At 39.0% G+C, this 27,985-nt stretch overlaps 1 protein-coding gene across 6 annotated transcripts; it reads right to left on the reverse strand.

The window, feature by feature from the left end:
• Positions 1-27,985, reverse strand: NMNAT3 (nicotinamide nucleotide adenylyltransferase 3). Of its 6 annotated transcripts, XM_064457339.1 has the most exons (8): positions 27,758-27,985; positions 22,834-22,995; positions 18,094-18,179; positions 16,288-16,392; positions 15,590-15,726; positions 7,960-8,143; positions 3,554-3,663; positions 1-794 (listed from the first exon to the last, which is right to left on the reverse strand). In XM_064457339.1, exons 5-8 carry the CDS (start codon positions 15,696-15,698, stop codon positions 385-387), a joined length of 813 nt encoding a protein of 270 aa, XP_064313409.1. In that variant the 5' UTR covers positions 15,699-15,726; positions 16,288-16,392; positions 18,094-18,179; positions 22,834-22,995; positions 27,758-27,985; the 3' UTR covers positions 1-384. The 6 variants fall into 6 exon arrangements, with proteins under 6 accessions (XP_064313409.1, XP_064313407.1, XP_064313410.1 ...); XM_064457337.1 differs by lacking the exon at positions 22,834-22,995; XM_064457340.1 differs by lacking the exon at positions 16,288-16,392.

Raw genomic sequence — 27,985 nt, forward strand, 5'->3', positions numbered from 1 at the left:
TTTATATAAAGAAATGTTATATGGTTCTTTTTATTTTGCTGCTTCAGAACAGTAAGGCATCTTCATGCTAAAACTGGCTGTAGGATTACAGAATTACAATTCAGCGAAGTACTATGTTTGATCCTTAAGTATTACTGGAGATTAATATTTATTGTTAAGATCTTTTTCCTTTTATTTTCACAAGGAAGCTGTTCTTCATGTATTTTAACCCACGCAGCTGACCATCCCAATTTGCTTAAGCCCTATCATACACAAAACCCATGAATTTAAAACACCACATGAATTCAATAATTTTTTTATTTTCCCCTCACTAACAAGAAACAACTTTCTCAAGAACTTTGCATGAAAAAATGCCAGGTCTGTCCACTTCACACACTACACACATCAGTCATTTAGTGGGTTTACTGTTGTGTTATTCAACTTAAGAGGCTGAAGCAAGTCACCTTCATTCTTCCTCTCACTCTCTTCTGTGTAGATATTATGGTGTGCAATGTAGGATATAACAGAATCTGGTACGAGATATTTTACACTTAATCCTCTGCACAAGGCATAGCGTATCTGTGTTGCACTGATTTCATTCTGAATCCATTCTTTCACCAGAAAGATATTGTGCTGAAACTTAGTTAAAAGGTCTGATTCATTGATATACTGAGCAGGATCAGAGCCAGCACGGCTAATACAGACCAAACCGAACTTTTCCACTATTTCTTTGATGTGTTCTTCCTTCCAGAGATTGGGTGTCTTAAATGTCTGTAGAAAATCAGCCCCACAGAGAAGCTTTAATTCTGGCGGAACTGGAAAGACAAAAGGAAATGAGAGATTTCTATACTGTACTGATTTCTATTCTCGGTTTTCTAAGAAGTTTATACTTAGAATTGGGTTTAATTCATCAATTTTTAATTTAAAATATATTTTTTTTAACATTTACTCCAGTTTTCTTTCAAAAGGTTGCAAGAAAAATTCAGCTTGGATTTTACACGTCTGGTCACAATTACTTTATTACCTACTTCATAATTCTCACAGCATATCAAGTATTATCTGTACAATGTTAAAGGAAAATTACTTCACCACTCAAGCAAGCCAAAAAGTGGAAGAAGCAAATAAAGAAAAGAATTATTTTAGCACAAACACTAGACTTGGTTGAACCTGGCTACGACACCCCAGCATGCCCTGCTCTCTTTGCTCAGGTACTGTGGGACTAAGCCCAGCTAGCGAGGCCCTTGCCTGCCACTGTGTTACCGCATATGGCTCCCCATCCCTTGGGGAGCAGCTGCCCTACTGCACTCCGGCACACAGACACAATATTTGCATACTGTCACATTAGCCAGAGAACAACCTGCAATTTCGCCTGGGTTTGTGCACCTATGTAATTGAAAACATGATGGACTGTATCTAATCTACCTACCTATACTGGTACAATAAGCTAGTTAGTTGACCTACTGAGTTTTATTTCGTTTTTAGAGAAATTTGAACCAGCAAGTTATTATACAGATAATATCCTGTGTCATGTGGCCAAGGCATTTTTGTTCTAGTACAAAGAGCTCTAAAGCCAGTCAATGATGGTGGACAGAAATGAATTGCAAATCTTTGAAGTGTTGTTCAGGTAAAAAGGAGAGAGTAAGCTAAAGAAGAAATAACTATTAACATATTAACATATAAGGTCCAATTAAGGGAGACTGCTGTTGGAATATGCCAGGGAAGAACATTCAAGAGCTGAAAAAAAAGTTTTTCATGTAAGGCAACTGAGAGACTTGAAGTGCAGAGGATTCAATTAAAATTAAATTAAGACAATCAACCATCTCTTGTAGGTAGGAGAAGAAATATTGCATGTGAAACTATATTTGCTGAATCAAGGAGGGATGGCAAATCTCTGGACAGAAAAACAGACAAGAACTCCATAGCTTTGTCTTTTTCATCTTCATCCTGAATGACTAGCACCAATACGCTATTCTAATTTTATTAAAACTGCCTTTTGTCTATATCTGTCCTCAGTGAACCTTTTTATTTGCAATAGATGTTGAAGTGACCTGATTATTTCATGTGGAAAAAAATCATGAGGTTTGGCACTACGCAAAGAAGTCTTACAGTTCAGTAGGCATACATTTAGTAGAAAAATAGCATGTTTTGGAATTTTGCCACTGCTAAATTCAACCATCAAGCTGATCTTTGGGAAAGCCTCCATTAGGTGACTAAGCCTTTCTACAAACTTCGCAGAAAACCCCTGTTCAACAGATTTCATTGCTGGAAGGGTTTTTTTGGGGGGTGCAGTGGGGGAAGGGAGGAGGAATTGGGTAACAGTTGCCTGCCATTAGAAAGTTTGTGCTAGCCAACATTTATTTTTGAGAAAGGGGAGGAACTCTATTTTGCTCTGGAGTTCTCAGCACCCCTTGATCATCCCCCATGGCCCACGCCATACCATGCTAGTGACCAAAGGAAGAGGGAAGAAACTGTTATGTTCCTTCTTGGTGGGTCAGGTGTTTCATACAGCAAAATCCATATCACTGCCCAGTCAGTCAAAGCACTGAAGGCAGAAAAAGTAACGAACAACAGGATGCTAGCCTTTCTCTGTTCAAACTAACAGATTGTTCTTTGCGGATAGCTGCCAGATAGAAAAAAATCCAGCCACTGTGTACTAGACAGAGAAACCTATTTCTTGCCCATCCCTCCTCTCACCCAGTTCTTGCTATGCCTATTGCTTTTGACTGTAGAGGAATCCTGTGATGATGACTGATGAATTCTAAACTGAGAATCCTTACTGGGAAAGAAAGACTAGTTTTAACATTTGTTTTCTTGACCATTTTTACATAAAGTGCTATAGAAAATAATAGCCAAATGATTTTTTTTTGTAATGGAAAATTAAAATAGTCTTTACTACTTTCACAGTAGTTTTCCAAATGCCTTGAGACTTTTTTCCCTTTGGAAACTTTTGTATAACCATGAACAACTTAAAAGGATTATTCATGTCCAAGAAGTGCTGCAATACTACAGGAAAAAAAAAAGTATATAAAAATCTAGCAGCATCCAAGCAAGTCATAAGGCTAGGGAATATGATAAAATAGGAAACCTGAACTTGACAGTGTTTCCAGAACCTGCCATACTTCTAATGTCAATAGAAGTTTTTTCTGTCCAGAAATGCAGTAAACACCAATGCATCAGCATCAGTGGTGTGGTATCCATATACTTCATCCATTGTCTAACACTAAAATTACAATTCTAAGTAAACCCTATAACTTTTTTATATTTTATATTCATATATTCTATGCTTTGCAAAACCAGCAGGGCCACATCATACATCTCTGACATAGCTGAAGAGCTGCTTATAAAACCAAGAATGAATAGAACTCCAAAATAAATCCCCTGTCTATGTGGGAGTTACTACAAAATAACTGTACCAGCAGTCAGGCTGGCATTTGGCATGGCTTGTTTTTGGCAGGCAGCTCCAACCCTCAAAACGTACCAGCGACCATGTTCAACTTTTTCATCAGTCTAGTCTGGTAAAGCTGTATCATTTTTAATGCTAAACAAAGAGTAGTGTTTACAGTTATGAACCAACCTGGGTTCTGGTAAGAAAGGGAATCCTCTGTAGATCCTTCTATGGGCTGTTTGTTTTTCATTAATTCCTTCTTGGACTGGAGCAATCCCAGTGATTCATTGTAATGGTGCCTGCATTTAAAATAAAGGCTTCTGTGTGAGGTAATCCTCTCAGAGATGCACAAAGCGATTACGTGGCACTTTCAGATTCAGGAACACAGCCTGCTTTTATGCACTTTGGATTTTAATACAATTTGTTAAGAATTTAGTATATTCATCCTACCATGAGATTAGTACCAATGTAGTTAACATTTTGCAGAATTCACAAGCAATCTCTGTAATGGCATTCTGGTTTTCAATTCCTTTTTGAAATTCTACCATTATGGCAATTCTGGTAGCAACATTACATTTAAAACGTTGTGGAGGTTTTTGCTTGAAACAGGATTAAATCACACTTCAATCACTAGATTTGATTTCTTGATTAAATACAACCCCTTCTGATGATGTTTCTATAATGTATGCTCAGTTTTCAGGAGGAGATATTTTTGTTCTCTCTCATCCTCTTCCCCATAAAAATATGTTCCTTGAGTTTCCATCTTGTGGCTTTCCCTTTCATTTTAATTAAAAGAATCACAGCCCTGAGAAACTCAAAATATACAATTTTCTTAAGATTTTTGACATCTGCTATGCTTCTAATTTTACTGAGTTCAGATCCATGAAGACAGGCAATGATCCTATTGTCAGTTTTTCCAGGTTTCTATGACTTTATTCTTTTGCTGCTACTGATCACTGGTGCCCCGCTGCAATACTGGAAGTATTACTTCATGGTAGCAGCCCCTTCTTTGATCATGAGCGCAAGTACCAATCTTAGATCTGAATACCTAAACTCCCTTCCTTCCAAATTAGCATGGCCTTGCCTATTTAGAATAGTCCCTGACTTGCACTGTCCTGAGCCATGTGTAGGCATTGCTTATATTGGCGTGAGCCAAAATAGTTTCAGGAAAGAAGCTCACAGTAAAAAAGGACCGGTAGACACAGACTCAAGACAGTGTCCCATCTCTGCCTAGTACGTATATAGCCAAAGTGACCATCAGGTCTGATAGAACTGTATCAAAGCAAAGATTATAAGTTACAAGGTACAGTCCAAATTCAGTACGTATACAAAGTCATAGATAACTCTTAGAATGTCTGGCCTAAGGAATGAATTTATAGTTCAGTGATTTAAACGTACACTCTTCAAATCATGCAAATACTTTTAGCCACAGGAATAAGTTGCACATTTGTCAAGAACCTACACCTAGACAGGCTGCATAACTATCTCCAGTAATTTTGATGATCAGCCATCGGCTAAAGAAACTGCACAGCCAAGAGGTGAAGGACATATGGTATTAGAGAGTGGGTAGCAGTAGCTTGGCCTGTGCCTTCCTACATTTCTATTTTTAATCCTGTCTTCTTGTAAACAGGCTATGTATATTCAAGTACACTAACTTCGTAGCATGGACTGACATGCTTGGGACATGATTCAAAAATAAGAACTCTTGGCAAAGAGCGCACTGCAGGACTGAAGTTACACGTACTATAAAATCTTAACTGCCAAAAGGTCTGTTCAGCAGGTGTTTCAAGTGCTGGGGCAGGGAGGGTTACATTATTTTAAAGATACACCAAAAAAGACAAAGCAATCTGTTAGTTTATCAAGCACTTTCTGAATTGTGTGTGAAGCTTTGAATAACTATATAATTAAATCACAAGCACCAGTCCACAAAAGTTGGGTAAGATAGACCTTTGCCAATTCTAAATTAATTCATAGTGTATATAAACCACAGTCAAATCTACATTACAAGAGGAATGAATGTAGTTCTTTGGTTGCTAACAATATTGTTTTCTTGCCTAGGAAGAATATTCAGGAATGGCAGCGAAGTGGGAAATAGCTCTATCATGTTCCCTCCTCCTCTCTAAAAAAAGCCTTGGGATACTACGTTTCTACCCAGAAATTTCTTATGACTCTACGTGGAAGCAATTAAAACCCAGACCTGTTACTTTACAAAAGCATACATAAAAATACCCTACATGCTTAGAAAACAACTAGTGGAGCCTTTTAGTTCTGCTTTTATTTGCTTTGCTGAGTGAACGTAGACATCTAGCTGCTTCTTTTGCCCCTTCCCTCTAGCCAGCAGAATAAGACCGGGTTGGGATCTGCTCTAGGTGTCCCTGCTCAAGCAGGAGGGTTGGACAAGATGATCTCCAGAGGTCCCCTACCATTCTGGGATTCTGTGAATGCTAGGCAATGCTACCCTGTCTTTGCAGAAAACTCCTCTGTTCTTTTCTATAATCACAACTGTATGTTCCAGTGTGAGAAATCACCAAAAGGTATGTCCTGCGGTACTGGCTGGGCATGGGATTTTTCTCTTAAACCTCAGTTTTGTAAAACTGTTTTCTTCCAGAGAAGCAGCCACAAATCTTACAGATCAGGTGATCCTATTTCCAAAGGTTTTGATCTAGCACAGCTCCAACTGAAGTGAGTACTACTTGCAAGACTGGGTTTGTAAATTGTAAATGCACTTCAGAGTCCTTTAGGATAAGAGGTACAGTAAATGAAACCTGTATGTATAATTTTCTGCTCAGGGAAAGTAGTATCAATGTGGTATGAGCAGCCAAACTTCCTGTCTGCCTAGAAAGTAAACCTCTAGTTTTATAAATAAAGTCACTAAATGCGAAAACAGATGCCTGTTAAGGAGAGAAATGAGCTTAAACAATTTTTTCCCCAAATGATGACCTATATTAATGAACTGAACCAGTGCCATAACCTAATGCTGAACCCTATCCCTTGAATGGGAAAGCAGCATCCTGATAAAATAGCACATGTAGGTATTTTGGCTTTGTATTGTATTTTAACTGTCATACGTGAATATTAAAAAAAGAAGTGGCTTTAGGGCTAGATCCTTACCAGCTACAAACAGGCAATGGTTTATTGTGGAGCTCTGCTTCTTCACAAGTGTTGAAGGTTAATCTGTAGATTCTTCCCTTGTGAAAGAACCAAGAACCAATTCACTATAAGCTCCCTCCGGCAGGAAACTTCAGTACCAATGGAAAGAGATTTTGTTATTGCAAGCCAAAAGCAAAAATCATTATTGTACCTAAATGTCTCTTCTTATTAGTACTTTGAATTGTACACTTAACTGCAGTAGAACATTGTGTCCTGAGACACATGAATGGCCTTTTCCTACAGTACTTGTTTTACCTGAGTGCGATGAAAATGTCATAATCCATCAAAATCTGTGATTTTGCAGAGGCTTCCAAATAGTTATGACATAAAAGAATTTTAAGCAGCAAAGCTCATATCCCACTTGTGGTGGTGCTTAGCTGCCTGTTACATTGACTATGGAAATTTTGTAAAGTAACAGGTCTTGTTTTCAATTGCTTCCATGTAGAGTCATAAGAGTTTTCTGGGTAGTTGTTGGAAGACATGTTTTAGAGCTTTAAGCTATACAAACAACTGATTCCAGTTAGAAAGTTACCTAGAAAATGGGGATAGAAGTGAAGAATCATTGACAGTTCTTACAGCACACTTGCTTTCTTGAAAGACACCCATCGTTCTTCATTTTTATCTGTTGACTTCTGTAGCATCTACGTTTCCAAAAAGTGGCTATCACAAGAAGTTTGTGTTTTCACACCTTTGCCCCCTAGTGCATTTATTACCAAGACCAGCCATATGGGAAAAAGGCATGTTTCAAGGTCCTTACATCAAGTTAACAGGTTTTGGACAAATTGTTTAATTCTTCCTTCCAGCACAAAACCACAGCAAACAGTGATTTTGAAGAAAACGTCAGCAGTTATGGGCTTGCGTTTAATTTGCCATTAGAGTTAATGAGAAAACCTTTCAAGGATGTGAGAACAGATAAACCTGCAGGCATAATAATGCCAACATAGCTAATCTGGAATATGGATGCTCCTGAAGAATAGGTTTGTTTGTAAACCCTCTTACTTTCTGATTAAGATCTCTATATCGCCTGCTTAGAGACTTCAAAACCACCAAGAACTTTTCTGCAGAACTCTTTCAGTGGCTGTAATTTTGCAAGACCCTTTCATGGAAGAGGCTTTCCACATGCATCTAACTACTTAAATGGCATAAGCACCATACCATGGAGTATTGCTTAGGTCTGGGGAAAGCCTATCTATCTGCTTTGTACTAGGAAAGGAAAGACTCCAGATGGGGAATACTGACTACGCAACCTTCCTGAAGAAAAGTGATGTGAATTTTGATTGCTCACAGATATAATACTGTATCTGGTAGCAGATGATGCCATGAACAGACATGTTCTGCTTTGCTTGGGTGTTTTACAGGAGTGAGTTCCGTGCATTGACCTGGTAGCCTGACAGATATTTGGCAATCAGTAACTTCATAATGAAGGGAAAAAAAAGTGTGATTACCTTAATACTTTTACTGTCTCTGTCCACGTCTGCTGCTCACTCTCCCACGGATCAACTCGAATCCAGTCAGATGTCTCCAGTGCTAGTTTAGCCATAGCTATCCGGTGCCTTGCTGAAACCAAGCCTTTCTTTCCGTAGTCATCATTAACAGGAGACATTATGCCTTCAATCACCTGATACCTTCCTTTTGAAAAAAGAAAAGAAGTAAAGAAAAATAAATAATCTTCACCGTATCTTGAAAATTTAGGGTGGATGGGACCTTGGGAGTTCATCTAGTCCAACCTCTTCAAAGTATGGCTAAGTTCAAAGGTGTATGAGGCTACGAACAGCTTGATCTGGGTATTATTTTTAAGACAGAAACAGCAATTTAAGAAATTAAAAAGCAGCCTTCTTGCTCCTCTGTGAACTGCTCACAATTACTGTCAATATGTTTATCCTGTGAGATGATTCAAAAAGGAATGCTGGATGACCTTACAATTTTCAAGCAAATAGAGATGTTTATAATTTATGATGCAAACTATCAAAATTGCTAGATATAATTAAGTTTTATATTCCAGTAAGTACTGCTTTTATACAGCCAGAACAATGGATGACATAACTGACCACTGCTTTGTTCTTAAGCACCTCATGCCTGTTATTTAGCAAAATAATTGTGCCTTTTCATTGTGTTAAAGCAAGAATTATAGCATATTACTGCAGCTGTGATTAATGTGATTCAGACAAATCAGAAGATTCAAGAACAAAGATGGGGCTAATGGAGTCTAAAATGAAACCTACAGCACCATGGTCCAAACATCAGCTTAGCAGCCGTTAAAGACCCTTTCTATCTGGCTGATCATGTTAATTAAATTTGAAAACATGCCCATATTTTTCCACTCCTGTAACAGAATGTAATCATTAACACAACAAGCTCTTTTTGTGAGACTTTGCAGTTCTGGCCTCAAATTGGGAAACAAAAATGTAGCTCTCATTTTAATAAATCAACAGGGAAACAGAGCACTGATATGAGCTGCATTGCTCAGGAAAGAAAGGGTGTTTCAAATAAACAGAAATGAAACAAAATTATTTCCAAAGTAACACATGCATTTTAAATAACTATGACAAATACGATACTGAAGGCGGGAAAAATCTGCTTCCTTTTTTCTAATTCAATTGTTTCAACAAAGAAACATAAATGCAGAAAGTCCCCTCTATTGCTTTGTAATGAAAAGGATACCCCTGGACTCATAATTTCTGATACTGGCACATGGCAATTTAATATTCTAAATTGAGAATTTAGTAACTGTACAATTATTTTCATGTAATAGGGTAAAAATTTCAGAAGAACTTAAGTGAGTTGGACTTAAAAAACAGCATTAAGATTCAATGAGATTTATAGGCCTGCCTCCTGTGAAAATGCCAGTCCAAACTATCTTCTGTTTTAAAACATTCTTGTTATAGGCAAAATGGCCAATAGAGCAAGATAAAATTTTCCAGAAACATATATGTAATTAAGTCCATCTCTTGATCTGAAATTGGAAATAATTTCACTTGACTTATGAACAACAACTATTCTCTGGTACTTTGACAATATACAATGCTGGAACAATGCTGAAAAGAGCAGATGAGCCAACACACTTATTTTAATGTCGTTTGGTACCTTCCTGTTAAAACTCTTTAAAAGCTTTAAAAGTTTCACTGCTGTAGGCTTACATAAAATATTACAGACGAATGCCAATCTCATATCTAGGTTACAACGAAAATCCTTATCATCCACTATTCAGCTCTCCCAACTTATACTTTACAATAGGAAAAACAGAGTCAGACTTGCTGGTTGCTTCTATGACATCAATGAAATGTGACACTGACATCAATAAAAAGTGACACCAACTCAAATACACAAATTTTCCTTTCCTGAAGACATGGACATTAGTTTAGAGACCATATAGCTCTCACCCACAGGGAAAAAAACCCAACACCCCCCAACCAAACACCAAAAACACCCCAAACCAAAAGCACCCCAAAGCCCAAACACCAAAAAAACCACAACCCCCCCAAAACCCAAACATTAAAAAACCGCCACTAACCCAAACACCAATTCTGCCCCCTCACTGAAAACCAAACACCAAAAAACCTCCCCACAAACCCCACATGCCTTAACCAAGATGATGGTTTTTAACTTGTTGCCTATCTAAGGTTTCTGTCCTGCGTATCCAAAGTCTGTAAGCATGAGCCAAAGAAAATTCCCTGGGTTTTATGTATATTTTCTGGAGACTGCCCTGATTTCCTTTTCAGCACTGGACAAGAGACTAACTTCTCTATGTTAGTGCATTAATGTGAACAATTTCAGGACACAGATGGCAAGTTTTGGTATAGGTTTTGCAAGGTTTGTCCAGGAACAAGCATTTTCTCTGCTTCATTAAACCAGTTCTATGGGCACAAAGTTACCCACGTGTCCAAGATTTAAGAAAATGAGTCTGATGAAGAGTTTAAATTTTACTGCATAGTATATGCACAACATCAAATACATAAATAACAAAAATCACTTTGATTGCTGAGAAGTCAGTCTTCCTTTGTGAGGAAAGCGACAGCTATTTCAAATTGTAAAATGATGTAAAACTTGCTATCAGAAGTGAACGATGTTGGGAAATAGTTACAATACAGTCTCATGTTCTAACCATCGAAGATGCAACAAGAGCTTACATTAATATAAATTTTCATTTCTTCACTGAAACGACCACTGGCACACTTGCTTTTATGAATACGGTTAGTTAACTGGATTATTTAATTTCTTTTACCAGCCTTCTATGTGTGACTACACATACATTACAATCACATAATAAAATTCTGTATTGAAGTAGCAGTAATGGTTTCCATTGAACTCACAAGAAATCAATAGTTATCCTCCCAGAACTCTCAGCCTACTAATGCTAGGAAAACAAATACAAGGATTTTTCATTGTTCCATTTAAACCAAAGCGTTAATTTTATTTATAGGTTAATTACCTGGGATGGAGGGAGTGATATCTAACATCTTTGTTCAGATTAAATATCAAAAGGATACCATCCTATGCCTACCCTCCCATGACACGTAGGTAGAGATTGCCAAGCATGAAAAGAAAATAGGCAAGACTTGTTTTACTTCATGATCAGTCACCTTCTGTGAAGGGAATTCAACAGAAGGAAAATCAAAGGGGTAAAAAATTCAGCAATCATTGCATTGAAAGTCAACACAAACAACAAATACATCAGAGCAGTAATGGACAATCTTTTAGGATAGCTCTCCATAGGATGGATGACTTCACCTTCACCACTTCAGAGTGCTTGAAAGATTAATTCACTGAATTAGATGAGGTGTGCAAAAATTGTAGCGACAGATGCCATATACACACCTAGACAAACATAAATCATATCCACCTGGTTGAGTGAACTACAGGGCCTGAAGACGCAGATTTACCTCTGTAGTCAGGCAGCTACTCAAATACATTGTGACTTCAGGAACTCCTCTAACAGCTGAGTAACTGAGCATGCACAGTGATCAGTCCTCAAACAATGCTGAATGATCTCCACACATCACATCTATAATAAATGTTTTGTATCAAGACCTCAAAATATAACTTCACTGCTACAGAGTTCACTGGATTTGGACAAAAAGAAGGAAAGGCAGTATCTTGACGGCTATGAAAATGATAATTTCCTCCAGAAAGGAAGGATAAAACCACTCATGAGGGTAACAATGTGAATAATAAAGTATTGTAGCTCTACTCACAAGACATCTCATTCTGGAATGCTCTCATCCAAGCTGACTTTTGCCATGTAACATGACTGGGAGGCAATGGTTCCCTTCAGAGATGCTACGAAACAGACGACTAGGATTCCCAAGTCAAATACAGGCCATAACTCAAATATCACTGCAAGCAAGGGACACCCACCTGTTATTCGGCTGGGTTTTAGAGTAAGGCAACGAAACCTGTGGAACAGAAAGATGCCTATACTACTTCTGCTTAGAAAAGCATTCCTTAAATTCAGAAAAAGATTAGGACCTAAACTGTATGCACTGATAACGGTATTCAGAAAACTGAGTTTTATGTAACAGAAGCATTTTTCTTTAGGGATGTGGTATGTCTGGAGATGTCTTCAGAGTTATGCTTTTGCTGCTTTGATTTGCACCTCTGCAAAGTGCACTCTATAGCTTTAATTATTTCTGCATCCCTCTTCATGCATTTTTCAAGGGTAAAGCCTAATAAAACTAACCAAATACTGCTCTATTTAAGCAAGCACTGCTATAAATCTTGCAATGAAAAAAAAAGATCAAAGATTGGTTTCCTTTTCATTTTTTAAGGTCAGTTAATTTTAACTAATGTCTGTCAATATTTATCGTATATGTAGTGAGTAACTACTGCAGATCTGATCCTATTCCAATCATGTATCTGTATTGCTACAAACACTATCAAAACAGTAGGATCAAACCGGGGTTTTTTGTGTTGTTTTCAAATGCCAGTTATCAGAATTGTTGCAGGAAAACAAACTGAAGCCTGCATTTATGCTGACCTGCTGCTGTTACAATCTGCTCCCATCCCGTTCTTGAAAATATCAGTCCACTTTAATCAGATACAGCCCCTGAACAACATAAACTTCCAAATTCCCAAGGCTGGTTACTGACTTCTTGGACTTCTCAGCTCTGCTGCCCAGCAGAGCATCTGACACAACTCATTGACTGTGTCACATTTTTCCAAGTTATATTAAGACTCCTTGTCCTTCAGCTCCCCCTTTTATCTGTCTTGTCACAGATAGAAACATCTCATCTTTCATACCTCCCTCCTTTGCCCTCTACCCCTTTTGGTCTTATCTGGAAACTTGGTGATGTAAGTATCCTCCACTGGCAATATTTGGGAAACAAGGTTTTAAACATCTTACATAGACTGATTCTACTACTATTTCCTTGGACTTTATGGTGAAATCAGAAATACAGTCGAAGAGAAATAAAAGCATCTGGCATTAGGTATTAACAGACTCGAAGGGGATTTGCCACAGTCAGTGCAAGTTTCAAGAAACAATTTTAAAACAAGGGGTTGAATCTGAGAAAACTGTAGCTATGTGTGAGGATGCATTAAGAGTCAATTTCACGTGAGCAGAGACAAAATCCAGGTAAAGATATTCATTAGAATTATTCAGTCACACGTAACTACATCTGTTGTATTTAAAAGGCAGCATGACAATTTGTCGACTGATATTAACAGAAAAAGGATGAATTACTTGACATGTGGCAATAAAACTGCAGATACTGCTTAAAGTACCAGAAACTCAATAGAATTCCCTACTTAAAATAGGGATCTATGAAAAATAAGATTAGACGGCATTTGAAACTGAAGCGATACACAAAAACCTGGCATGTGGAATTTCTGGAGATGTCAGTCAGGATGCACATCAGGGATAGTCACGTCATTCCTAAGAGTAAAGCCTGGCTGTGAAGTAAAACTCCAGCCACGCTATTGCACAGCTCATCATTTCTGCCCGATTTGTGATCAAGCAGAAATGCTGAAGTAGCACCAGAAGTAAGTCATTCTCACAGCCCAGGAAACATCACCCCTCGTGCTAGTTAATTCTTCACTCATGCTAGTTACCTTTTCAGGCATTCAGTGTGTATGTGAGCCTGGAAGTGCACTGTTCTCACTGAGAAGGGAATCAGTGTGAACATAGCAGGCCACCACCTTACTTCAAACAAGCTTTAGTTATGTTTGTCCTCCAGCCTCACTATCGGTTCCCAGTCTGCAACTAGTTCTTCTCAGCAAATAAGCTCCAATTTTTCCTCTCCTTCCCTGGGTAATAGGAGATGTGGAAACAGGACTGAAAATATGAGAGAATGACCAATTAATTTCCTGGGTGGGAACGGTTCTGCCATAAAACAGGCATCCAGAATCAACCACCTTTATAGCATGTTGCCAACCCCTTCTGTTTGAGAAACTGTCTTCACTGTAGCGGGAAAGACCATATACCAGATTTGTGTATCTATACATACAAACATGTGCGTGCACATTTACAGTTACTTCAAGTAAAGCTACCTCTACTTGGGATGGGTAAAGTTTCCACAAGCTAACTGAGGATTCTTGCTTTGCAGGAATCCTGGGTTAAGCATTCAGAAAGTGCAATGACGACACTGTAGGCAACCCAGACACAAATGAAGTCCCCTTCTTCAATGCATGATATACTTATACTAGTAAGACTCCACACATTAAACTAAGAAGTCAAAAGACAAGTCATATCCTATCCAAACTAAGCACTGGTGTTAGACAAGTATAATGTAAAGCACAACTTTCATTTCAGCCTTTCAAAATTTCATTTTAATATGATTTTCACCAGACTTAGTTAACTGCTCTGGTTAAGGGGTGGAGCCCTGTTACACAGACCCTGGAGCAGACGAGAGAATGAATTGTGATTCAGACAGAATAATAACTCACTTTCCAGTTCAATCCTTCTTTCCAGGTAAAGAAATAAGTTACTGGACTATAACATATGACTTAAACAGAAGTACCAGTTGGTCTCACATTACCTTTCTATTCCTTGCACACCTGGGCAGCAGAAGCAGTTACAAAATTACAGTGAGAAATGCCAATTCAAATACCTTTTTAATCTTTTATTTTTAGTTGCTCCTGCAACAAAATCATTTTACAGTTACAGGAGAATAGAGACATGTAGAGGCAGCCCTTGGAGCCGATTTTGTAATTCTTCCTCATGAAAGTCAAAGTATTCACACAGTATATGGTGAGTATATAGTTGCTGCTTTTACTGCACAGCACTATCAGTGTGTTACCAGATTCTCTTCTCCCCTCCCCACAATTTGACAGCCAAATTCCTTTTACTATTATTTTCTGTTCAGGTTCTGACTGAACCACCTCCCTAGGAAGTTCTCTGTCAGGTTCCAATAACCTATGATTCTCTTTCAACCTCTTCCAGAAACACATGTGCATATTTTAGCTGCCAGATGATAAAAAAAAAAGCCACAGCAACTATGTAGTTGATCAAGCTCAGAGTTCAATGCTTATCAGTAGCATTTCTGATTCTTGCTTAAGTTCCTAATATTACCCACCTTTCTCCTTTGCTGCCAAAACTTTCTAGCCTGCTGACATCTAGCTTTTCTGATCTCCTTTATGTGGAAATTATTTTGCTTGGGGAGATAACTTGTACCTCTTAGTGAAGATCGACAATGAATAATTAACTTTTCATCTTTTCTCTAGTTTCACCTGGCTGTCAAAACTGCTAACGGTAACACTTCTTCATATTAAACACAATGTATCCTAAAAGTATGAAATTTGAACATAAATGTTTCTTCTCAGTTTCAAAATTGTTAAGCATATTCTTTCACAAGGCTCAGCATGTTACATGAATATGATCCTAAAACTGCTGATAAAACTTCCACTTTATTTGCATGAACACTCATTATGATACTTGTTTATGTACTGAGCCAAAGGAAGAGGTAATGCTAGACTTTCTATATTGAATATGCCATGAAAGCCTCATACTGAATGATCAAAAAGGAATATTAAAATTAAGCCAGTTGTAAAGTGACAGCTTATTTATAGCTAGTGTTAAATAGCTTTCTTCCTTTTTACAGTAAACCACTGTGTGTGTGACCCTAACAACACCTTACTGACCTGTTTGGTGCAGGTGATCTCTAGCCAGCTCAAATAAACGCATATGCATGTTTGTGATGGGGTTAAAGGAGCCACAAGCTAGAAGAATGAGAGGTATCCTGCTCTTCATTCTGACATCAAAACATTAAAACTCCACCCTAAAGAAAAAAAAAAATTATTAAAATAAAAGACAAACCTGACAAAGAGCAGTCTGCCCATTGTTCCTCAAACAAAAAGGAGCACTGTTTTCAGAACTGTGTATTCCTGGAACACTAGTAAAGTATCAGAAGATCAGTTCTCTGTATCATCACAGCATACAGGAAGTACTTGCTCAGAAACGCAAGTGTTCTTTGATATTAATTAGGACAGCATCAACAAATCCTGCTTTCCCACATCCAGAGATGGCTAAAAAGTATTTCTGGAAATCCATATTGTCACCATTATTACAAACTGAAATTTTTTACACTTTTTTTATTTTTAACCTGCTTTTCTCAGAAAACAAGTCTTTGTTCTGTCATTCTGTCAACCCCCTATTAATAACTTAGGAACCCGTAGGCCTGCTACAAAAGCAGATTTTTATTTTTTCAGTAAGTTCTTACAATGGACCTTTGCAACATATGACAAAACCCCACATGCAACACCCAAACCTACAGGTCTGAATTCCTTGCAGGCGGGCAGGCAGGCAGCAGCTGGTGGTCAGCCAGCCACCCGGCACATACCTCTAAGCCAGTCTGTCAGCAATTGCCTGAATAGCTGCTTTGTTGGATGCCAGAGCAAGTGATGGTGGATCAATGACAGGGAACAGCCAGGAGGAGAAAATGTAGCTGTTACAGGAAAACATCGGGGACATTAAAAAGCTATGAATAGGTCGAATGGGTGGGGGACAATGCTGTTAGGAGCCTTGCAGGGGCATTTATAAACAAACCTTATATAATTTACTTAAAATGTCAGTCACCTCAATAAAAGGCAGTGGAAATCAGTGTAGGTTAGTCACTGTGCTTGGAGCTACTTATTTGCATAGGTCTTTTTACAACTCCAGATCCATGATAAAAACATGATAAAAACAGTTGTCCCCCACATACATATCTATGATTCTGATATTTAGATGGGGCTCTCTTCTTTTCCTCAGATTTGAAATCTCTACAATGCTCATACCCATATATCATACCCACACCATTCTCTTCCCTCCACTTGGCCTCCAACCCTCTCCATCAAGTGTAACAGCCTTCCTGCAGAAGACATTTGCATCCCAAACTTCAGAAGCCAGTCTTGGGTTAACAGACCGAATCCGGTGCAGATTCTGTGCTCTGTTTAGCCAAATCCTATTCTCCACCTGCAGTGTACCAAAGCACTGTAGCTCAGAGCCTACCTCTCACTGTTCCAAGTCCTTATATTCACTTACATTTTTTTCCCTTTTCTTACTTAGGAAAATTTAACAATAATTGTTAAATCAATATCAAGTCTTTGTTTTTTAGCTGCCAACTCTATCAGTTCACTTACAGAGGACTTATAAGTCTGAAAACACTAGGACAGAACCATTAACAGCATTCAGTGCACCTACCAACAAGTTTTAATATTTTCAGGTGTGACATGCTGGCAGTTTGCAAGCTTTTTATAGATAAAATTCTTTGGAGCATACGTGCTATCTGTACCTTGACCATCTAGTACTGAGTATACATATTAAGAGTCTTTTGTACTTTTTTCATTTTACTTTACTCATTTCACATCTCACATCACACTCAGGGAGATATACTGGGGAAATGACTCACTGGTTATAGAGCCATTGAAAGCTAGCAACAATTTTATGGTCTACAACAGTAGCAGCTGTAGGAAGCACATTTCGCAGGACTCTCTCTCTTTACTGTCCCTGTATAGACACGAACAAACTCATACGTGAAAACCATATGCAAACTTTACAGGTTCTTTATGCAGAAAAATCAAACTCAAAGTGTTCATTTGTTCAGTATCAGCAATTCTATAATGTATCTTCATTGTATGGAGAAAGGCCTTTTTGCCTTGACACAGGTAGCAAAACATTAGTATCTGTGATTAACTGAAAAAGACATCATTGCTAGAACATGTCAGTGTCCTCCTATAGTACCAGCTTTTTGCTAGATACATCCTGTTGCCACAGAAACTTTTTACAATAGTAACTACAATGATGCTGCTCAGCATTCTGCCTTACAAACAGGCTTGTACAATCTTATATGACAACCCCAAATCAATGACACGGTCATATAACTTTACCCAATTGCCAAGCAGTATCAGTCAGCACCTCACTCAAACAAATACGCGTTCAGGGGGAAACACACATACCCGTCTTCCCTATTATACGTGTCAATAGCGGCTCTAGCTCTTACACCTGCTGGTTGATGGCTCTGATATCTCGCCTTCTGTTCTGATGAAGTGTAGTTTACATTTCTTTTGCTGTTCTTTTCTTTGCCATCTTAAAAGTTATAAGCTGAATGATTTCTTTTATTTTTTTAAAAGAAGCTTTTAAGTCTACAGACTTCTGTATTTCTCACCTGAAACAGATGTGTTGGATGGTTTGATTGCAGCTCTTCCTCATTTATACCTCGGAGACTCTAGGGCAAGACTTCAACCTGTAATTCTTAATGATAACCAGACGGTACTGTTAATGAAAACTCAAAACCCAAACTGAAACAACAACAACAACAAAAGAAAAAAGACAAAAAGAAAAATAAAAAATTCAAGGTAAGAATGTACAAATAGTAAACATGTAGCAAAGAGGCATTTCAAAGATGTTTTTACACATATATAACCCCCCCACACACCATACATATAAAACATCTATATATGTAAATAACAATCAAATCAGCAGCATTTTTATTCCTACTATCCCCTACATAGTGTATCCTAAACTTATTCAACAGATACAGTACAACTTCTAAGATTTCAAACAAAACTTTCCAATTCAGCTGTTATCTCAGCTGTTATTAATAAAGGGTTTAAAATCATTAGAACACCACCCAAAATAACAGAAAAAAGAGAGTGAACTGATTTTTCAGCTAAGCTCTCTTGAGAAATCCAACAGGAGAAAACTTTAAACACAGAACTTTAAACAAAGGAGAAAGCCTCTTCACCTTACATGACACAGTGGCAGTCACGCTTCAGGTGCTACAGCATCCCAGTGTTCCTACAGTTACAAACGTTCAGTTCAAAGTCATATACATTTTACCTACACATATGAAGCTGACTGTCCTTAGCTAGTTTCACCAACCAAATACAAACTACAAATAAGTAGGTGACTGTCTGTTAACAGGCATTCATAAGTGTGCACATTGTGCCAGGGGAATGCATTTCTCTTTCATGTATTCCATAAAAATAAACCATTAAGCCAGTCCTGAACACTTGAGTAAGCTGTCTCTCTTGCCAAATGGCCTACAGACCAAGAAAGCAGTCATTTCTGCATCAATTTAAATATGCTAATACCAATTTGCACCTATCAGTTGCTATATGTTTGCAAAAAGTCACCCAAGTGTAACATCAATAATGTTCTTTGTTAAATAAATAATCTGTGATTAATTTGTTCCCTAGCAATTGTCCCTACACAATGCATATTCCATTAATGGTATCCCAGAACACATAGAATTTTTTCCTCCTATTGCTGCTCCCAAGTCTATTAAAATATGAAGTACTTCTGAAGAAGTTGTGCATGGATAATTCAACTGTTAGTCCAGACTGTAAGATGAAATTCCAATTAAGTCAAACATGTATCTTGATCTCCAACAGGAAAGGAGAATTAAAAATGCACAATGCACAGAGATTGGGAGGGGAAGAAAGCACAGAGCTTGACATCCATGAGGGCTGCAACCAAGAACGCAAACTTTCTCTCTGCGATTTCCTTGGTACCCGACTTTTAGGAGTGCTGCAATGTAATGTGTTATCAATCAGCAGAAACGGCAGTTATTCAGCCCTTCTAGAATTCAGGTCCTAATCTCTGTGCTTCCACTTCCATAACTGTGAAATCAGAACTACTGTTCAACTATTTCAGAGACTGGGCCTGGCTTCGCACATACCTTAACCAAAGTGACCGGTGTTGTAGATATCTTCTTCGTGTCTTCTTCTCCCTAGTTCTCCGTATTACATCTGAGACAAACTACTGCTTTTATATATAAGCTACATACATGCAAGTGCTCCATAATGATTAAATGATCATCTCAAGAATCCTCTAAGAGTGATTAATTTTATAAAGGAATCACCTTTGTACTTACAATCACTCTTGCATCAAAATGTTCTACCTACCTGGGAATTGAAAGGAAGAGAAAAACCTAGGTATTAAAAGGTAGTATTTATTTTGAAGAAATTTCAATACTCTTATCACCCCTATTTTAATAAATATACTATATGCATTACAAGGAGCAATGCATTGTTATGCATATGCAATTTTAGGACCTCTTCTGCCCTACCCAACAGCACTGTGTACCTCCCCAATACATTTAGACATTGATTAAGCACAGGCTTCAGAGTGGAATGCAACCAAAACTTCCAAGAACATGTGCTTTGTTTCACATAACTTCTCAGCATTCCCTTACTAAGTTTATAAAGTGTACTGTTAACATATCAAATTTGTTACAGGGGAAACCCCCAACCTTTTGCTTTTAGTGTCTCTCTCTCTTGTTAGTACTAATCAGTAATTTTTAGATGTTGGTGTTAAAAGAGACAAGCCCCCCACAATTCTTCATTTATTGCAACTGCCAAACCCTTATGCAAGAAGCAGTACTAGCAAATTGTACAGTAACATTTGATACTGATTAGGCATTCACTACCTGGCAAACGAGTTTAAAATCCTCAGTTTCTTGAGAGAAGGGGCAGAAAATCATTGAAAAGTTACATCTGTACTGAGGCTCTCCCACCCCACCCCTACCTACTGTACCTCTGAACTATCTCCATGTGTTTGAAGTGATTCACTCCTGCCTTACTTAAAAACGGCAAGATTTTAGCAGAGTCTGCTCTGCTATTCGTGCATTTGATGCACCAGTACCAATCTGTGTGTGCACCTCAAAGGATCAAATCAAATTAAAAACACCTGAAATCCCACTAGAAAAAAACCCAACTGAATTTCAGAATCCTAAAGAAAATACCTATAGTGTGTTAGTGAAAAAAATTTGTTAAAGCAAGAGACAGATGCCAACTGAGCTATGAAAGCATTTTTTGATTGATGTGATTAATATTTTAATAACTGCCTATGATATTTCTATAGCAAGACTGCATCTTCTACTTGCAATTAGTTTAAAAGATTTGACAGAAACCTTGGGAATAAGTCAGTTAACATCACTATTATCAAGCAGTATTAGTAAGATTTGTATGCTTACTTTAGAAGTATAATAACTGACTTAATTTTTTAAATGTAATTCTAGTTTTAAAAGAAACAACCACATTTGATTTTTGCATGAAGAAAAGTCAGTAATGTCTGTAAATACATCTTCTGTTAGTTCAGCTTTCCTCCTGCCATGGCAGACGTTGCCTTTTGTTGTACTTCTAGTCATTAAAAAATAACACATCTTTTGTCATCTTTGCTGTCTGTCTTCACAATTCATAAATAGTGGAAGCAAGAGAAAACACAGCTCTGACTAGAGACTGCAAAGGTTTGCTGCTTTGGAACACTAGAGGTATTGTTTTTAATGATGAAAGAGATGACTTAAAGAAGAAAGTTTGAAGGAGACAAGTTACAGTATGTTCCCTCTTCCCACAGACTCCCAGTCTGCGTGCTCTGCCCTGGGCACGTGTAGCAACAGCCCTGGCCAGGCAGGTGTCTTCTTATAAATGCCAGTTACCTACACGTGACCGTCTGCAGTTTAGAAAGCTTTCAACAACATGGTACATCATGTGGTTATACATACAAGGGCGGATACCTTCAAATGAGGTAGCCGCAGTTTAGCTGTATAAAAAGCTTTATGATGGAAAATCATTGCAATTTTCATTAGAAAATTCCCTCAAGTTCTTTTTCTGTTGCCTATATTCTTACAATATGTCAATAATAGATGACATTACAGATGACCACAGTTAAGTTCTGCTGAAAGTCAGTAATTAGAGCCATATCTGATTAATTATCAGAAGCACAATAGAGTGCTGAGCAGTGCAGTCTGATTCATGAGCTGTTAAATTAGTAAACTGGAGGAGAAGACACTGATACGTGCATGCTACGAGGCAGACTCACCCTTGTAAAATTTCTGCAAAGAACAGAAATAAACTGAATCCTAGCACAGGATAAAAGTGTTATCATCTCCTGTGAGGGTGAATCTAGACTGATTTAGATGAAATTTAGATTCAAACAAGTTCAAAGCTGCCCACATCCATTCTTTTACTGGGCCACATCGTTACCTCCTATAAACTCATGGCTGCACGGAGCCCAGCTGAGCTACACCAGGTGACATTAAGGCTGTTGTGGTTGCAAGACATGTTTTCAAAGTCAGAAAATAAAAAGTACACTTTAGTGGCTGACCCAAATCATAGCAAACCACAGTACACAAACATCCCTTAAAAATAGGACCTAATATCAGATTTTCTCATGCTGTTACCAATGGGAGTCACTGCCATAGCAAAAGTTACTCCAGTCAGTAAGTTCCCAGCACGTGCTGTCGATGAAATCAATCCTCCACAACAGTGACAAATATTTACCTGTATATCCTGACCTTCCACTTTAATAATGAACATAACATAAATATCTGGGTGAGAGAAAAAATGAAAAATGTACAATCTAGGGTGATATTTTATTTGCTCATCAGAAAGTTACTCACCCCAGCCAAGAAGAATTTTACAAGGTGCACATAAATATTACACACAGCCTAATACAACACTGTAATCCTCTAAAATAGCTTTTTCAGGGCCACATGATGGATCCTATTATTGTTACAATTCCAGCAACTCAGGTGCATTTCACTTCACTGACTTCCATTGGAAAGCCATTAACAAACTATGTGATAGGACACATGTATTTCTATCAGATTCAGGACATCAGAAGTATGAAGTTGCCCCTTCCAATCCCCACACCATACTTCAAGTCAGAAAATGCAAGTCCCATCACAGTTTCTAAATCAGCTTCAAAGAAACCCCCAAACCAATCACCTCCAAGCTTGTTGCTGTCTTCAGTACAGCAGCAGGTTATACAACCTTATAAAAATCATCTGAGCTTTTTTACATTATCTGTGCCAATGGCCCAAAGCACAACAAATACTGTCTTTAGTAATGCAGAGTGTTCTTTTCCTTAGGATCGAAGATCAGCTGAATTTTGGGGTACTCGCCATTTTTTAATTCAGCTTTGTCCACGCAGTAATTTTCCCAGCAAATGATAGTGACCAAAACGCATCCACGGACAAGTTACCCACAGAAAACTGTGGCACAAATTGCAAGTGCCTGGGCAGCTAACAGAGAAAGCAGCCTCAGCAGAATTGTCTCTTCCTCTCCTGAGAACAGAATTCTTCAAGTCACATTATGATACTTCATTCTTGCAATTTTTTTATTTCAGGCTATATCAGTGAGAAAATTCCCTTTCACAAAAGAGCCAATAAGATCTCTTCATCAGTTACACATCTGAAACCAATTTAAACATGATTTACACTTATTATATAATTTTAATTATTTTTTTTTCTTCCAAATGAAAACTAGTTCTCTGAACTAGTTCTCTGTTTCTAGCTTCCATTCCAACAATTTCTGCTCCATTGCTAAAAAGAAATTATTGTTCAAAGGCACAACACATGAAAATTCACCACAAAAAGTCCCCATGGACAAAGCATGAAAAATATAAATAATAAAATAACCAGAGGACTCACACACTCTCAAATACAGGCTAAAATTGAATCTCCAGTTAATAATGAACATGGTATCACCTTAAATTATTTTCAAGCTCAAAAAATTTGAATTGAATAATTGCTTAGCACAACCTTAAAAAATGGTATTCTCAACACACACAAAACAGTGCCAGTGAATTCATGTAAACTACAAAATAATTTTTTAAGCCTGTGAGTTGTTTCAGGTTTATAACCAGAATTGTACAGCTGGACACAAACGCATCTGGTCCCCAGAGTCTAGCCGATAACACATCCACAGAGATAGTCCCATGACAGTATTCTGTAGGATATATTTTTTCTTAATGTTCTTAATCTGGACCCTCATCCTGCAAAATAATCATGCTTACAGGCTGCCTCTTGCCTGAACAGCAATATAGAATTCAGCAACTCAGCAACACAGAATTCAAAAAACACCATCCACACACATCAACAGTAACCTTGCATATTGTTAACATGCATGTATATGTTCATCTACTAAATATTTTGGGGTTGTCAGATTTATCTTAAGTCTTTAAACAGTAAAATGTAAAGACAAACCACAGCATAACACTCTTATGTTCTTTCCCTGTCTTCTCTGGAAAAATCACGGAATACTCTCCCTTTTGTAAAAAAGGCATTTTATTCTAACTGCCCATAAAACATTCAGCAACGCTTAGACACAGAGCTCTGTAGCAATTTCATCTGTTTACACAATCACTTGCCAAGGCCAATGACACTACATTAACCCAGAACTAAGAAAATAAGTTAAAAAAGACCAGCTTGGCAAACTACACACATTCAGTGTTTGCTGGGTAATGCAGGATCTCAGCACGCATTACACAACAGCAGTCCCGGCACCTTTTTGTTGCATTTCAACAAGATCAAGAGAATCCAATCAGCTCCTGGTATCTTCTTGTATTCACTGCAGTATGATCTTTACAATCACTTAACCAACAATCCCTAGCAATCTCTCCACACCTAGTACTCAACACCTTTCCTGTTCCTTGTGCCCTTATCACACTAATGAATAAGAGTTTTCTTTTTCTACAGTTGTATAAACTATCCTAAGTAACCACTAGGCATCCTTCTTTTTGCATGTATGAGTCAGTCATCCAGAAAGAACAATATATCAATTTCTAGAAAAAGAGGATACACGCAGAACTGCAGACGAGCGTGGCTACTTTTAAGCAAACAAACTGCCGATTTAGTGAAAGCGCTAACTTGTCTGCAAAACAAACCCTTACTAAAACTTCAAGAGTTCCTTTTGAGAAGCCATTCAGAGCGATTTTTCTTCTATCAACGTCTTCTGCAACTTTCTTACAATTAGCAAAACACATTTAGGAGAACCTTTGGCAAATCTAGTAACAGAAGTACAACACACACAAATGGTAGATATTTAAGTGGTAAAGAAAGCATCTTCAATCACTAAAATCTTTTCTTGTAAGTCTGGCTTTAAAAAGTAGCAAACTAATAAAATCCCTAAAATACTACTGCAGAACACTCAGATGCAAAATAATCACACATAGCAACCAGGGTAATGCAGGGTTTCCAGAACATCCAGCAAGACCAAAGTCAAAAACATCAACATCCATAACCCCACTGCTTACTTTTCTGTTTCAGAAAAGGGATTATTATTCGCTATCTTTTGGGTTAGGAGCAACGAACTCCTGACACTGTGTAATTAGGAAAGAACATCTCACTGGCTCTACAGTTATATGGAAGAGATCTTTTGGCAAAGTAAAGAATTAAAATAAAATTAAAATCTTGACTAAGAAGGCTACCTTTCTACGTTTCCTGGTTTACCTGACCACCTCCAGGAAGCAAGAAGGAATGCATCTGCAGTACATAGAACTGCTCAGTTTAAGTGCATAATAGATTTTCTCATTTTCCTCTTGAACTTCATCTATTAGTTTCTGCCAGAGGCAACAAATCCACTCCACAGCTGATGTTAATAAAGAATATATAAAGCTGCTATTTGAAACAACATGCCCTCCTGCACCAATTCAGTAGCGTTCCAGTGTCCCCAAGTGTGGCATACTTGACAGTGAGAAAGCTATTTGCAATTACATTTTTAAGGCGTCAAAATGAAAAGCATTACTTGCATTTCTTACGCTACTGTATGAATTTGCCTACTAACACTGAGGATTCTGCAGAGCATTGAGGCAGTTTAAGTAAATGGCTCTTATGCTCGAGTTCGCAATGCTTTTTGTCCTTATATTTTAATTAAATGATCAATTTAGAATTTCTACCTGCTTCATCTTGTACAACCAAAGAATTCAAGGAAATTATACAAACATGTATGTGCCCTGCCTATTGTCCAAAATGTTTTGCTTGCGCTTTACAAATATCTCACCTGTATGGGGATTTCTATCTATCCACAGAAAAAGAAGTGAGATTCTGAAACTACAAAGAAATTAGGTACCTAATTACCACGGCAACTGCACTGCAACTATCACTCTAAATGTTTATAAGTTCTTATAATAATTGAAATAAACATTAATAACCATACAGTTATACAATCTTCAAGACTTTGACTGCACCTTCTCTGGCTTTTGGTGGCAGCCAGAAAACTAATAAAATCGTGGGCATCATGAGGAAAAGTATTGAGCCCATCACACAGGGTATTGTTTTGGCCCTACATAAAACCTGGATGGACCCACGTCTTGACTCCTGTAAGCAGTTCTGCTCTCAGCTCAAACTGTCAAGTGGATGGACCTGCCACTATTCAAGAGAGGCAAAAAATGTCTGAATGTCTGGGGCTGTTTGGTTTGGAGAGGAGGAGCTTGGGGGAGACTACAATGGAGATTTACAAGATGATGAAGGCACTAGATAAATTGAATGCAAAACTTCCCCCTGTGATATTAGATCTAGGGGGCAGTCAGTGAAAGCCAAAAATATTTACAACAGGCAAAAGTGCACGCTGCAGAGGATCCGTGCGTGTATGGTGTCCCTAATGAAGCAACTGTGGCTGATGGCAGGGAACACAAGGGGAAGCAACTGGGCAGGTTAGTTTCCCTAAATTGCATCTCCTCTCTCCACCACCTGAGCCAGACTGCAGGGCTGGACAGGCCATTAGTCTGACAAGAGTCTGGCATTTCTTATGTTTTTGAAGGTCTCCATTATACTTTGTAAGCCCAATGGCTGATTTTTTAGTTTCTTCATGTTACTATTAAGAAAAACACACAATGCTTGGTGTGCAAAGGGGCTTCTACAGCATCTTTCAGTGGTCCATTGCACTAAACCAACAATACGGGGGAAAAAAAGTAGTTGTGAAGTTGGCTCTTGTGCTTTGGGCCCTCCTGTAGGGCAACAGCACCCTGCTACGGGCAGGGCAGACAGCTGGGGGTTAGCAGCTTCACCCAGCCAATTTAATCTGCTACGTCAGATGCAGCAGTAGCTACTTATACATGTTATGAATTAAGGCCTTCGAAATCATCACTGCAATGAAATCTGATTTGTCTCATTATTTTAGAAGGCAGAACCTCAAACAGCTCAAATTCTCCTTTGACAGGCTGTCACCTGTTGGGTCCTCAGTGCCCCCCAGATGTCTCTGGGCGTCTCTAAGGTCTTTTAGATCATCTGAATGCCAATTAGCTTACTGTAGCTACGCTAAATTCTAAAATTTGCATTTTTGAAGTTAAAGGCATGAAGCTAATTTATTGCTAGAATCATGCAATATAAGTAGACTTAAGTAGCACATACTAATGCCTGAAAAATGAACTACTCGCACATATTGTATTGGTACAAAGCTTAAAGAAAACAAACATCAGGGATCATTTATAAAACCAAACAGCAGCTGTTGCACAAGGGGGGAAACAACCTCTTAAACTGAAGTAGAAGAGAAAGATGGGCAAGTTACACAGCAAAAGCCAGAGAGATTAGGGGGAAAAAAAAAAAAAAAGCAGCAGCCATATATCCTCTTAACTCTTACTGGCACTTGAGAAGGTGTTCGGGGGGAAGCTTTAATTTGCTATTTTAACTGTATATACGTGGTCCTGGATATATGTTTATCAGGTGGCTGACGGGGAGGGAACGCCAGACTCCAGCCCCTGAATTGCAAGGCCCACCTGCCCTCCCCAGCGCTCCGGCCCCGCTGCCAAGCCCGGCGGCGGCTCCCCCAGCGCCGCTCCCTAACGCGCCCCAGGCCCCTGAGGGGACGGCCGCCCGCCCACCGAACGCCCCTTCCCTCGCCGGGCGCCGGCCCGGCGCTACGATCGCACCCCGACAGGGGGGTTTCCCCGTTATCCCTCTCCTCCGGTACCGGGGGCGGGCACAGCGGGGGAGCGCCGGGCCCGGCCCTCGCCCTGCGGGTAGGCGGCGCCAAGCCCCCGGCCCGGGGTCGCCGCCGCCGCCGCCGTCCCCCCGCGCCGCCGCCTCCCCTCCTTCCTTCCTCCCTTACCGCGGCTGGCGGGGCGCCGGGCCTGGGCCGGGCCGCGTCAGCCTCCGCCGGGCCCGCTGCCGCGGGGCCGGGCAAGGGCGGGCAGCGGGGCGGGCAGCCCCCCTTCACCGCCCGCGCAAAGTGCCGCTCGCCCTCGGGGCCGGCCCCGGCGCTGCCGCCCCCCCCGCCAGCGCCGCGGCCGGGGCGCCGGCGCTTGTCCCTTCCCGAGCGGCGGAGCTGGTGGTTTGT

Source organism: Phalacrocorax carbo, chromosome 7, assembly GCF_963921805.1.
Source record: "Phalacrocorax carbo chromosome 7, bPhaCar2.1, whole genome shotgun sequence".
Lineage (NCBI taxonomy): Eukaryota > Metazoa > Chordata > Aves > Suliformes > Phalacrocoracidae > Phalacrocorax > Phalacrocorax carbo.

What these genes read in the sequence shown, in the direction of transcription:
- NMNAT3 (XM_064457338.1), bottom strand. Translation starts at nt 15,698, where the DNA reads ATGAAGAGCAGGATACCTCTCATTCTTCTAGCTTGTGGCTCCTTTAAC. An exon ending in AGATCACCTGCACCAAACAG is followed by an intron (nt 8,144 to 15,589) that starts GTCAGTAAGGTG and finishes TTTTTTCAAAAG; the next exon opens with GAAGGTATCAGGTGATTGAA. An exon ending in GAGACAGTAAAAGTATTAAG is followed by an intron (nt 3,664 to 7,959) that starts GTAATCACACTT and finishes TTTTAAATGCAG; the next exon opens with GCACCATTACAATGAATCAC.